This window comes from Peromyscus eremicus, chromosome 10, assembly GCF_949786415.1.
Source record: "Peromyscus eremicus chromosome 10, PerEre_H2_v1, whole genome shotgun sequence".
In the NCBI taxonomy this organism is placed as follows: Eukaryota; Metazoa; Chordata; class Mammalia; order Rodentia; family Cricetidae; genus Peromyscus; species Peromyscus eremicus.
The window spans coordinates 58,329,713-58,343,755 of record NC_081426.1 but is presented as its reverse complement, the minus strand read 5'-3'; the positions used below and the strand labels follow the sequence as shown (position 1 = coordinate 58,343,755).

The following is a 14,043-nucleotide window of genomic DNA, read 5'->3' as shown; positions in this document are numbered from 1 at the left end:
CCAATGGTAAGGCTCGTATTTGAAAAGCATGATTCCTAAGATGTAAGAACGTGGTTTTGAGTTTTATTCCCGTTAGCTTGTCTGCTCTCTGGGGGCTCATTCTGTCTGTCAGTATCCTTTCAGTGCAGGGCAATGCCACCTCATTCCTGATGAAGGTGATTTTGTAAGCTAAAGAAAAAGCAACATAATTGTCTGTAAACACTGTATATGTTGAAAATACTCTGTATATCCAAAGTTAAATGTATTTTACCTACAGTCTCGTTATAGAAAAGTTACACTTCACCAAACTAAGTCTGTATAAAGGAAGTCAGAATTTACATACGATCAGGACACTGGCCCAACAGAAGTCAATGAGACTTTTCTTTCACAAAGTTGGCTCCTTTTCAAAATAAAGGTAAAAAAATCTTTCTAATTACAAGGGTTTCTTTTACAGTTATACCAAAAACAGTTTTCACACTGAAGTCAATAGGATTTTTGACTCACATAGCTTAGAAATGATGTCTCAAGTATAAAACAGGCCATTTAGCATTGTCTGGAGCCACTGACAGACAGTTCCACAAGCAGTCCTGTGACCATGTCTCCTTCTCTGAAGGGTTTCCTATCTGGAAGCTAAGAGACCTTAAGTTAGTCTCGAGCCAACTCTCCTCCCAGCAGATGCACAGCACAGAACAGTACAGACGGAAGGGATGGAGATCAGAGACACAGGAAAGCTGCCCATCTATCTGCACAACACGCAACACCAAGTGACTCTGTGACAGGCTTCAAAAGCACAAGGAACCCGTGTTCTGCTCATCACCTTCCTCCTTCACCACTCGGGGACAGTCCTTCAGGGCCAGGAACCAGGGTTCAAAGCATGCTGCCCCGGTGCAGACAGCTACAAGACTTTTCTAAATGGGAAACAGGTAATACAAAGGCAGTGGATTTGTTGTTGTTGTTTTGGGTTTTTTTCCTAAAAAACGAACTAGAGCACTTAAGACTTTTAAACTGCAGGTGGTAACTTTTTTTTTTTAGACATTTTGTAATCAATAAAAATTCCTTTTAATGTTTTAACAAGTAATAGACTGGCATTTGATCCAGTAAAAAAACTTTCCTTGAATTCTGAAAAACATTTTCCTTGTTTTATATTCCTAATAAAACACATTTGAGAGTAGAATTGACAGAATTACTGCAGAAAAAACCAATTTTAGTCTGTAAACCTTCATGCCTCTAAGTCAGGGCTTCTAAATTTCACTTTAGCATGACCTTCAAGCACCCTGGCTTAATTTCAGAGAACCTGTAGAAATGAGAAAAAGAGTTATTGAAAATGTACACATTTCAAACTACTTAAGAAACATATCTTGTAATCAATTCAAATGACCTATACTTAATATTTATTACTAACATTGCATCCTTTATTAACGTTCAGGACCAATATCTACGTTTGCAAACCCCCTGATTTATTGTCAAAGCAAATATAGCCCTAAAGCTGCAAGTTCCTCCTAGATCACCAGTCAATATCATTTACGATTTTTCAAAACTTCTCAAGCCTGAATTTGACCTTCATGAAGAAGAGTCTGCTATATGAAAGATAAGATGGTGTATTACATTGTTTCTATACATCAAGAAAGCACCATGGAGAAACCTCTGATGTAGCAGACAGGTCTCATTCATCTGGCCACGCAAGGCTTGAAGCTGTCCTCTGTCAATTTCAACACGCACATCAGGAGGTAAGACGGCCCATTCCATGACAAAGCTCTAAACTACCCAACCCAACTGTAAAACCAGCCCCGAGAGGCTTCTAACTTTCACTCACAAAAGCAGTACAAAAGTAATGCTGCTATTTTCCAAAAGGAATCAAGTAATATCTCACTGCATGGCATATACACAAGTCTTACACTAACTGAAACTGGAAGACTGGGAGGAAGAGGAGAGACTTAAGGATTGGTATTCTCGAAGAATCTATTCAGCAACAAAGCTTTATACCCGGAATTTCCCCTGTCAGTTTCTATTACTGACTACAGTGGAAACGGACAATTGGCATCTGTCAATAAATCACTAATGCATTTAACTTATGAGGACATAAAATTTATTTAGGACTTCTGCTAAAGTTGAAACACATCCAAATTATAACTATTTCAGCCAAAGGTCCACAGATACACTCTGTCTTTCAAAATGAACCATTCCCCCCGCCCCCCCAAGACAGAGTTTCTCTGTGTAGTTTTGGAACCTGTCCTGGATCTCGCTCTGTAGCCCAGGCTGGCCTCGAGCTCACAGAGATCCGCCTGGCTCTGCCTCCTGAGTGCTGGGATTAAAGGCGTGCACCACCACTGCCCAGCTCAAAATGAGCAAGTCTTAAGACTCTCTCATGTATCTAGTTCTGCGGGGTAGCTCATTACAAAGGAATAGAAGGAGATCTCATTTTTATAATTTTACATTTACGACAGAAAGTCTTAGCAGATCATCACTGACAAAAGCCATAGTTTCCTTTGATTTCTCATTTACCAGACAACATAAACCTACCAAGGAAAGCTACCCTTTACCCACCAAGCGGTGGCTGAAATTGGATCGCAGGACTGCAGAAGCTGAGTCTCCACTCACCTGAAGCTGTGGCTGGTGAGGTATTTAATGACAGCTGGCTTGATGCGAGCAACTCCTCCCTGGCTGTGGTTTCCTCTCCCCGTAATGACGGAAAGATAGGGCTTACCGCCGTTCTGCTTAAAATCTATTAGAATAGGAACAGGGACAGTTAAAAGTCATTTCCCACATCTCAACACAAAGTCTATTCAAAAGCATATGAAATGACTTTCATGGTGTTTTAGAGATTTAAAACCTAAGGGGAAAAGTTGTTTTTGAAAGCACTCAGAGCCTCAAAGCAATTTATCCACTGAGAGACTTAAGGACTAGGCCTAGCAGCACACGCTTGGTAGCAGGCTGAGAGACAAGGACATAGACTTGGGAGCAGCCAGGGTTACAAGGTGAGTTTGAAGTCAGTGCATAGGGAGACTGCACCGGGAACGAAAATAATAATAAGGCTCAAGTTAGGAGACCAATTTCCATTCTCTACAAGTCTTTCTGAATAATAATGACAGCAATATTAATTATATCTAAAAAATTATAGCCTGGTCTACAGAGTGAGTTCCAGGAAAGGCACAAAGCTACACAGAGAAACCCTGTCTCGGAAAAAAAAAATTATTACACACGTGGACTCAGACACTGTTTTACATGACATATTTTCGTGAATTGGAATCTGTAGGGAAAAGGGGCCAGCTAAAGAAACCCACCCTGACCCTGGAGCCCAGAACCACTGAAAGAAACACAATCTAGATCTGGGACCCAAGCCAGAGAAAGAAACACTTTATCCCTGAACCTAGAACCAAAGAAACATGTCCTGACTCTGAAACCAGTGCCAAAGAAACACTGTCTCTGGAATCAGAGCCAATGAAGTAAATATGCCCTGGCCTTAGAATTAGAGCCAAAAAGCTAAGAAAGGCCAGTGAAAGAAACAGTTTGGGTCTGAAATCAGAGCCATCTCTGCCCCAACCCACAAAACTAACAAATCACTGAGCATAAAAAAACTAACCAATCCCTGGACAGAAAATCTTCTCCCTGGAGAAACTCCGCCCCTAAGAAATCCTATATAAACCACCCTGCCTGTTCAGTTGTCAGCTGTTCTTTCCCACCCTGGCAGAGGCAGCCACCCTCCTGGACTCCTCCTTCCCAAATAAATCTCTTTCTCAAAAGAGTCTTGGGTATGAAGATCTTCATTCGCTTGGCGCAGAGAAGAATCACCTTGCTAAGACATCCCTTAGGGAACTGAGCAGAAAAAACCTTGGAGAGACGTCCCTTAGGGGGCTGAGCAAGGCGGAGCTGAACAAAAGAACCCTGCTGAGACGTCCCTTAGGGAACTGAGCAAGGTGGAGCAGAAAAAGAAACAACTTTTCCCAGAGCCAGAGGAGATTGCTACATTTCTGCAGGGGTTTCCCCTTAGGCAGAAGGAAGCAAAAGAAGCAACATCTTGGCCTGAGAAGAAGCACAGCTCTGCTGGGAAGCCCCCTTAAGTAGGGGTTGAGCAAAGCTCAGCTGTAGCGACTCTCCAGGAGAGGAGCAGGATTGCTTTATCCTGCGAGGAGACCATCCCCCCCCCCCCCCAACTCCGGGTGTCGCCTGATTCCCCTGAGCAGTCAGGATACCTTTCCCCCAGAGCCAAGCTGTCCTGTTAGCTCCAAGTATTGCCTGACTCTCCCGAACAGTCTGGACACCTTTTCCTCCAGAGCTGAGCTGTCCCAGCGGATCTGCTGCTCCAGCTGCCAGAGCTGTCCTAGCGGATCAAGGTATCCCCTGACTCCTCCCAGCAGTCAGGACATCTTTCCTCCATAGCTGCAACACTCGCTTACAATTTCTCCGTAACCTTATTAATGAAGTATTTTAAGCCAACCGAACCAGCTTTTGTATGAATCACAGTTCTGCCACAAATCAACTGTGTGTGACCACGTTTCTTGGTGCCTGTTTTTTCTTCACATTAGGAAAGGGAGATTAACAGCCACTACTTTATAGATTATCTTCCAGAAGCAGCTAGCTATTAGCAAATCTAATTTTAACATGGTCCTTCTATCAAAGATAATCCATTGTTAAATTTTTCCCAGGAAAGATTTTTTTTTTTAAAAAATACTGAACTCTGATATCTCTCTCTCCTTTTTTTTGTTTGTTTGTTTGTTTGTTTTGAGACACGGTTTCTTTGTAGCCCTGGCCATCCTGGAACTCACTATGTAGCCCTGGCTGGCCTCAAACTCGAGGTCCTCCTGCCTCTGCCTCCTGAAAGCTGGGATTAAAGGCGTGTGCCACCACCGCCCACCGACACTGATCTCTTTAAAGAATGCAGCTGCTATTTCATATTTAACCTTGGGAAGGTAAATATATAAATTCTGAAATCAATAACAGCTCTAATAGAATAACAACAACAAAACCAAAAAGTCCTATTGATAATAAAGTACTTAATGTAACAGATTTGTTTCCCATTCATAAATAGCCTAAGTTTTTATCTTTAAATAAAATATATGTATAAAACATTAAACATTTCACATTCTGTGTTCATTAAGTAACCTTAATCAAATAGAACCAAAATATTGTTTTTCAAGTCTCGTTACATACAAGGCCATACTTGGCTTGTAATTTTATTTATTTATTTATTTACTTATCTACTTACTTATTTGAGACAGGGTCTCATTATATTGTCCTGGCTGGCATGGAATTCACTGTGGATACCAGGCTGTCTTGTAACTTACAGTGATCTGCATGGGCCACCATGCCTTGGAATTTTAAAAGGATATGTTGTTATGCGTCCAGGGTTAGCCTGGGCTACCTACACAACTGACGGCTTCCATTTCAGTTTCCTCACGCCCACTCTCACAGCTCCTTCACCCCTACCTCCTCACCAGGGAGTCAGTCCTCCAGCACCTCTCTACTAATAGTTCACGGCTGCTCTGAAAATGCTCTTCAGTTGATTCGCATACCTACCTCAAAAAACAGGGCAGCTCAAAAGAGACTAGTCTTACTAATGCACATTGTTTACTGTCTAAAATTACACACAGCTCCTGGTATTTATCACCTTTGAAACAACTGTTTAATTTAGTATTAAACACATTCCAGACTGCTAATAATTTTAAACTACAAATGCTCAAATGATTTTCAAAAAGGACTTCTCTAAAAAATTCTAACAAGCCAGGCAGTAGTGCACACCTTTAACCCCACCACCTGGGAGGTAGAGGCAAGCAGATCTCTGTAAGTTCAAAGCCAGCCTGATCTACCTAGTGAGTTCCAGGTCACCCAGAGCTACATAGAGAAACTCTGTCTCAAAAATGAAAAAACAAAAAACAAAAAAACCCTCAATTTTCATCTTATTAATCACAGTTACCCAATTACCTGAACCGTGCTTATGGAGTAATTTTTTTTTTTAATTGGAGTTGAAATAACATTTCATTCAGCTGATTTACTTGTTTTGTTTTTTTCATATAGGGTCTTACTCTGTAGGCCCCCGACTGGCCTTAAACTCATAGTGATTCTGCTATCTCACCCTACCAAGTGCTGAGATTGATATATTTGCTTGTTTTATTTTCGAGACAGGGTCTTACTATATAGCCCTGGCTGTCCTGGAACTCACTCTGTAGACCAGGCATCCTCATACTCAGAGATCCAACTGACTCTGCCTTCTGAGTGCTGGGATTAAAGGTGTGGCCACTGTGCCAGTCTGATATATGTTTTGGGCAGCTATAAATCCAAAGGTTTTCCTTCCCTTTATTTTTCTTTACTTCTACTTCTTAAAAATAGCTACATATCCTAGATTTTCAGTCTTTACTTTGCTGATTGTATCTTCGTAATAACACTGAACTTGTCCCTCTGTCCCCTGTGAATCCCTATTACTAACTGCATCCAAACTCTTGACTCTCCGGTTTATCTGAGGGCAGAAAAACTTCACAGGGGGGTGTGCACTTCACTCCCACGGCACACAGGACCCAGACATTTCTAGTCATCCTCAGCTGTGAGAGTGCTTTTATGTTAGGACTAAAACTAAAGCAAGGATACCCCCAGATTCCTCCCCTTCCCCCTAACACTTCTATTCAGCAATCCTGCCATCTGGTGGTAAGCGGAAGACAGCTACCACAAGCATACACATGATGGCTTTGGCTTCAGAAAACCATTTGCACCTTGGGTCTGAACAAATGCTACCCCGGGCAAGTTACTGAATTCTTTTTTTCTATAAATTTTTATTAATATAAAGTTCACATAGCATAATACTCTCCATTTTAAAAATTTACAGTTCAGCTGAGCCTGGTGATGGAAGTCTTACTCAAAGCTACTTGGGAGGCTGAGGCAGGACACTCTCAAGTACAAGGTCAACCTGGGCTACACCAGCCTGGGCAACTTAGTGACATCTTGTCTCACAACAAAACAAAAACTCCTTACTCTTTAGTAGTGTTGGTTGTTTTGGCGCTACAGCTACACAATCAACACTTGCTCTCAGCACTCCCTCCTCTCAAAAAGAACCATGTGCCTGTAGCACTTACTTTGTATCACCAGTTCCAGCCCAAGCAATCACTAGCTACTGTCTGTCTCTAAGGACATTTCATATAAATGCCACTTTCTGTATTGGCCTTCTTCTAAATATAGCGTTCTTGCAAGTCCATCCATGTATGAGAACTCCATCTTCATGGACAAGTAAAACCCCATTAATTAGATCTACTACATTCTGCCTGCAAACACACACACGCACACGCACACACGCGCGCGCACACACACAGGGACAAACAGGGTTGAACCTAGAAGGCATTACGCTAAGTGGAATTAGCCAGACTGAAAGAAAAGGTTACATGATGTCACATGTGGAATCTGAAAGGTGAAACTCATCGAAAGATAGTAAAGTGGTAAAGACAGTAAAATAGAATGATGTGGTCAAGGCATCCATTTTCAACTGTGGGATGAAGTTCTGAGATCTAAAGTACAGCATGGCAGCTATCAACACTGCTGCACTGTGTAAGTGATAAGTCCTTCCTACACCGCAGTCTGCTTTCCTCTTAAAAGTAACTCCTCACCCATTACAGTTCCAGAAGGTTACAGTCAGTCCATGACCATCCTGACAGGGAGCACAGACACAGTGCTGAGCAGTAGCCTGGAGCTTACATCATTATCCAACAGTATGAGGCAGAGAGCTAACTAGGAATGGTCTGGGCTTCTGAAACCTCAAAGCCCTCCCCACAGACACATCTCCTCCAACAAGGCCACACCTCCAAATCCTTCCCAAACAGTCCCACCAACTGGAGACTCAACTACATGAGCGTATAGGGGTCATTCTCATCCAATCATCACATCCATAAACTCACTAGTCATCAAGTTAGCCTGCAGGGGTGTCAGCTTGTCTGTCATGGATGCTTTATCTGGACTGAGCATTTGTTTCTATCTCCCAGTATCACACAACATCATCTCCTGACACCAGGAGTCTAGCTTTTAAAAGTACTGAGATACTGGACTGGAGAGATGGCTCAGCAGTTACAAGCAATCACTGCTCTTACAGAGGACCCAAGTTCGGCTCCAGCACACACAGAGGCTCACAATCATCCATAATTCTAACTCAAGGGGATCCAATGTCCCCTTCTGACCAGGCAAACAAACAGTACATAGATATTCATGCAAGCAAAATATTCACACACATATAATAAATCTAAAAAATTTTAAGTACTGGGGTAATAAGATCTGTAAAAACAATTTCAGATAATTTTTTTAAAAAATTATAACTTGATGGGCATGGTGGCACACACATTTAATCCTAGCACTTGGAAGGCAGAGGCAGACTGTCCTGTGAGTTTACAGACAGCCTGATCTACAGAGAGAGTTCCAGGACACAGAGAAATGTTTCGATTAAGAGAGGAAAAAACAAAACAAGAAAGCAAACAAAAAATTGTAACTCCATCATGCAACCACCAATGTAATAATTTACTTGGCCAAGGGCCATCAACAGATGCTAAAACCATTAGATAAAATATTCTGATAACAGTGGTTAAGAGTCACAGAGTATCAACCATAGAAGACTACTAATTAGCTGCCAACAAGGTAAGGGTATATTTTCATCCACAGAGAAATCTGATACAAGTCCTCACTTAACTAAGGCATCCAACAACCTCTTCAATATTAGGACAAACTGGCCATGAATGTCTCCTCATCTATTCACCAAGAACAGCTGAAACATTACCAATGTAACCAATATAGTTTCTAAAGATATCATACAATATAACCTAGGGTGGCCTCTCCAGTCACCCATGTAGTATATTAAAAAAAAATTAAATTCAATCTGAGTGTCTAAAGAAAAGGAAATAGTTACACACATTTGAAATGTAGGGCAGCCCGCATAAATGTCAATGGCATTGAAGAAAAAATGAGGCCAGCGGTGGTGGCGCACGCCTTTAATACCAGCACTCGGGAGGCAGAGCCAGGCGGATCTCTGTGAGTTCGAGGCCAGCCTGGGCTACAGAGTGAGTTCCAGGACAGGCTCCAAAGCTACACAGAGAAACCATGTCTCGAGGGGGGGAAAAAAAAAAAAAAAGGTAAGAAAAAACAAACTATTTCATATTATAGCAAAGTGTTTAGGATAATCAACTAAAACATGCTCTACCTGACTAGATCCCACAGAGAAAGAGGAAAGACACAGCTATGTAAGACAGTATGGCCTGTGTGCTAGACAAAACATCACTACTGATGTTCAGGGTCTTCAAAATAAGAGAGTAATGGCTAGACAGGAGAATGAATCTATCCTCAAGAGTTATACCTGCAGAGGTATTTAGAATTAAATCACCACAACATCTACAACTTATTTTCAAATGGTTCAGCAAAAAAACAACTTTTCAGGGGCTGGGGAGATAACTGTTTTAAAGTACCGGTACTACCAAGTGTGGTGTGTACACCCTTTGATCCTAGCATTCCATTCAGAGGCAGAGACAAGTGGATCTCTGTGAGTTTGAGGACAGCCTGGTCTATATAGAGTGTCCAGGACAGCCAGGGATAGACAGAGAAACTCTGTCTCAAAAAAAAAAGTTTTGGGGCTGGAGAAATAAATGGTTTAGCAGTACTGGCTGCTCTTCCAGAGGACCTGGGTTCAATTCCCAGCACCCACATGGCAGCTCACAACTGTCTGCATCTCCAGTTCCAGGAGATCTGACACCCCTACAGATATACATGCAGGCAAAACACCAATGCACATAAAATATATAAATCTTAAAAAAAAATCCTGTCACACAAACACAAAGACCTGAACTCAATACCCAGCATCTATGTAAAGCTCAGAGCAGTGGTGCCTGACTGTCATGTCAGCTCTGGGAAGATGAACAGGAGGGAGCCTAGGTTTGCTGGCCAGTCAGTCCATCAAATCAACAAGGTCCAGGTTCAGTAAGAGATCCCCCACCTCGAAACATAAGGCAGAGGAAACAAAAAGGAATCTCATATACTGAACAGAGAGGAATGTGCATATACAGTGAAGACAGTATTATTATTGTTTGTTTGTTTTTCAAGACAGGGTTTCTCTGTGTAGCTTTGGCACCTGTCCTGGAACTCACTCTGTAGCCCAGGCTGACCTCAAACTCACAGAGATCTGCTTGCCTCTGCCTCCCGAGTGCTGTGATTAAAGGCGTGCGCCACCAGTGAAGATATTTTTAATGGGCAGGAAGGATATGGAATAGACTTTATGACGTTGCTTTCCATTAGAAAGGAAGAGAGAGATTGGAGATAAGTGTAATAGGAAGCATTTTAAAAATGAGAAACAGTAAAATGTCTGCACTTTTGTTACTGGATTCACTGGTCCATGGGCATTTTTTATATTATTCTGTAACCTCTTCAACACAGTTGCAATGTTTCAGAATAAGCAGATGAATTTTCAACCTTATATATCAGCCCTATTTCATCACAAGTGGTATGAACTGAATTGGTAAATGTATATATAAGAATGATAAGGCAGGGCATCTTTATAATTCCAAACTTCTCCAGTAATAACAAACAGATGACCTCCAGTATCAGTGTCTGAGATTACGAAAACAGGTTGACCTTTCTATGGAACACTACCAATTGATGATGAAAATGAAGCAAGACGTTATACCAACAAGACACAACGCATGTGAAATGCATGACACTGAATGAAGTCTAGAAAAAGCTCCAGCTGAAGGTCCTGGGAAGATGCAGAATTTAGTAGACTGCAGGTGTGACCTTTCTTACTGACTATTTGACTAAGTACCAGCAGGAGGAAGAGCAAGGACACACTGCAGGCACTTAGGAAGTCTGCCTGGGGGGGGGGGGGGGGGGCAGCTCTGCAAACCTCCTGTCACCTCACTTACTTTTGTATCTGAGCAAACACCTACTGCAGACAATATTCTAGGCAGGTCGCTTTTGTAAGTCACAGAGGACTCCCACATGACACAGTACCTCATTCTTTAACAGACAGAACAAAGAGATACAAATAATTCCAGTAAGGAAATCTTAATGTCACACCCATGAAAATCCTTTGAAGAATGACTCACAGGAAGGTCTACAAATGAGGCAGACAGGCTCAGTCTGCACAGGCAGGCAGAGTCTGCATTTGGCAAGGTCATCAATACCAAGGTCATCAGTACACTCCTACCTTCCGTTTTCTGCTGTAAAACAGTCGTCAAATGCTCTATAGCTTCATCCACATGCAGCCCATGGAGGTCGAGGACGTTCTGCGGCAGCAGAGAGGCGTTGACTTTCTCGAAGATCTCCACGGCAGCCAGGTGATTGGCCTCTTTCATCTTCTGCTCGTGGAGACTGCCCTTTAACCACGAGACAGCACAGCGGCCACTTTAAATAGCCGTCACCTAGTCCAGTGGTCCCCAGCCTTCCCCGGGCTGCGCCCCTTTACGGTAGCGCCTCACCCCGTCATAAATGTATTTCTTTGCTACCTCAGAACCGTAATTCTGCTACTGTCAGGAGTCATAGTGTAAATATCTGATATGCAGGAGATCTGATATGCAGGCTCCATTTGCGACCCACAGGTTGAGAGCTGCTGACAATCAAGAAGCAAAAGTGCCCTAAATAAAAGCCAGAACACTAACATCTTGATGTAACAAGCTAAAAGACAAGGATGAACCAAACTTTGGGAAATTTCAGTAACTAAATAATATTGTTCTTAAACTACTCAATCATAGTTTGTAAAGTAAAAATAAAAAATTCTTTAACAAAAATCATAAAAGGAAACAATAATATTTGGCTCAAGAACCAACTGGTTTAATGCTTGATTAATACAAGTGGATTCTTTGATAATCCTGAGCCTCAGCTTGACGATCTCTTCAAGCATCTTCTCTAGTTACCCACCCCAAGGTCTGTTATTGGGCCTCCTAGAGCTGTACTGTTGGACACTTCTGTTAGTAACCAAAGAGTGAGCGTGTGGGGTCACAAAAATGAAAAGGGTACTTCTTACATTACCATGCACAATGAGCCCAGCAAGAAATTTTATTCTCTTGAGAAGTATTAATAACCTTTTCTTCTTTGTGAACATAAAAGTGATGCTTGGAGGCTAGGGGAATGGCTCAGTGGTTAGGAACACCTGCTGTGCAAGCTTACGACTTGAGTTCATGTCAATGTAAAAAGCGGGGCATACCTGTATGTGCCTTAACCCCAGCATTGGGGGAAGAGACAGGTAGACCCCCGGAAGCTGAAAGGGTGAGCTTCCGGTTTAGTACTTCCTCACTGCCTGCCTTACGGCAGTAAATAGGAAGTGACAGAGGAGGATACCCGCTATCCTCTTCTGGCCTGAGTGCACAGGGACATGCACTCCCACACTCCTGTGCATGTGCCAAATACACACACAAAACACCACACACACACACACACACACACACACACACACACACACACACACACACGTAAATGAATAAAGCACCTTACTAAAAATCCAAACATTATAGACAATGTAAGACTCCAGTCTAAGACAAACTTTTCTGCTTTCTTTCCTCCAGGAAACTTTTTTTTTTTTTTTTTGGTTTTTTGAGACAGGGTTTCTCTGTGTAGCTTTGGCTGTCCTGGAACTCACTTGGTAGTCCAGGCTGGCCTTGAACTCACAGAGATCCGCCTGGCTCTGCCTCCTGAGTGCTGGGATTAAAGGCGTGCGCCACCACCGCCAGGCTTCCTCCAGGAAACTTCTATCCACTCAGACATGCTACTGAACAATGGACTGCTCAGGGGACCACTAGGTGATTTGATTTACTCTAAAGGAAAATACATTCGTGAACTATACACACACAGAAGCAGTGACGGCCGAGAAAGCAGACAAAGTCCTCACAGTCATGGGACTGTCTCAGACTGGGCCACTCTATATATCACCCACATAATCTCTAAATTCCTCCCCAAACAATCATTAAGCCAAAACTTAAAGTAAGCATCATGTACTTCAGACTACTTAAATTGATAAACTGTGGTCAGTCCCCACTTCACCTGCTGAGCGTAGAAGGTGGCCACGTTCTTCTTGCCCATGCGGTAGGCCTCCTTGGCCTTGCTGTAGCACTCCATCCTCTTCTGCTGGTGCAGGAACGCCTCTGCCCTATAGTCATCATACTCAGGGTACTCAAAATCCTGGAAAGACGCGTCACCTGTGGGGTCATCACTCTCTCTTGACTTCTTTGCCTAGAAGAACACAGCATGTAATACACAGATAAAGATTGAAAAATGGATGTCTTACCACCAGAAAATGCACATACAAACCAGTCTGTGAGCCAGGGTGGTGGCACGTGCCTGTAATCCTGGTACTTAGCTGGGAAGAAAAGCAGGAAGATCAGACAATCAGATGTGTTGAGGGTGGTATGATCATAAACAGAAAGGACAATCAGGACAGCCTTGGCTACACAGTAACTGGAAGCCAGTCTGGACATACAAGTCTGAACAAAAGGAAAAATCAGTCAGGAATGGTGCTGCATGCAGACCTTTAATCTTGGGAGGAAAGACAGTCAAATCTCTGAGTTTAAAGCCAACACAATCCAGCTTGGTCTACAGAGAGTTTCAGGACAGCCAGGACTACACGGAGAAACACTGTCTCAAAAACAAAAACAAAAACAAAAAACCACACACACACACACACACACACACACACACACACCCCAAAAAAAGAAAAGAAAAAGCCAACGAAATAGACGCATCTTTTTCTTCTCAGAAGAGATTTCCTCGGTGTCTACATTGTAAGTCAAGCATGCACTACCATTCGCTTTTTCAAGTTAGTAACACTACCCCTTCCTTAACCACTTTTAGGAGACACTGAAATATTCTTCAAAATCATTAAAATATAATCAGATCATAAATCAAGCCAAAAGACAGAAGCTAAGATAGTCAGAAAGCAGTATGAATGTATTCAGTACAGAAATCCAAGTTTTGGTTTGTGGTTAAGCCTATTCAAAAGTTTCAAGCCTTGGATAGTGTGCACACTTATCACCCCAGCACTCAAGGGCAGAGGCAGGTCATTCTTCAAGGTTCAAGGCATATACTCTTGCCTACACAGGGAGTATAAAGCCAGCCAGAGATACATAA

At 42.4% G+C, this 14,043-nt stretch overlaps 1 protein-coding gene across 1 annotated transcript in view; it reads right to left on the bottom strand.

Moving 5' to 3' along the window:
* Positions 1 to 1,104: 1,104 nt before the first annotated feature.
* The window catches only part of N4bp2 (NEDD4 binding protein 2), a 68,789-nt gene continuing 55,850 nt past the window's right edge, over positions 1,105 to 14,043 (bottom strand). Inside the window, exons 17-20 of the mRNA XM_059275920.1 lie at positions 12,961 to 13,149; positions 11,132 to 11,300; positions 2,578 to 2,701; positions 1,105 to 1,273 (exon numbers count right to left, since the gene is read on the bottom strand). Of these exons, the coding sequence (XP_059131903.1) occupies positions 1,228 to 1,273; positions 2,578 to 2,701; positions 11,132 to 11,300; positions 12,961 to 13,149 (528 nt within the window). The 3' untranslated portion in view covers positions 1,105 to 1,227. The remainder of the gene's footprint in view (positions 1,274 to 2,577; positions 2,702 to 11,131; positions 11,301 to 12,960; positions 13,150 to 14,043) is intronic.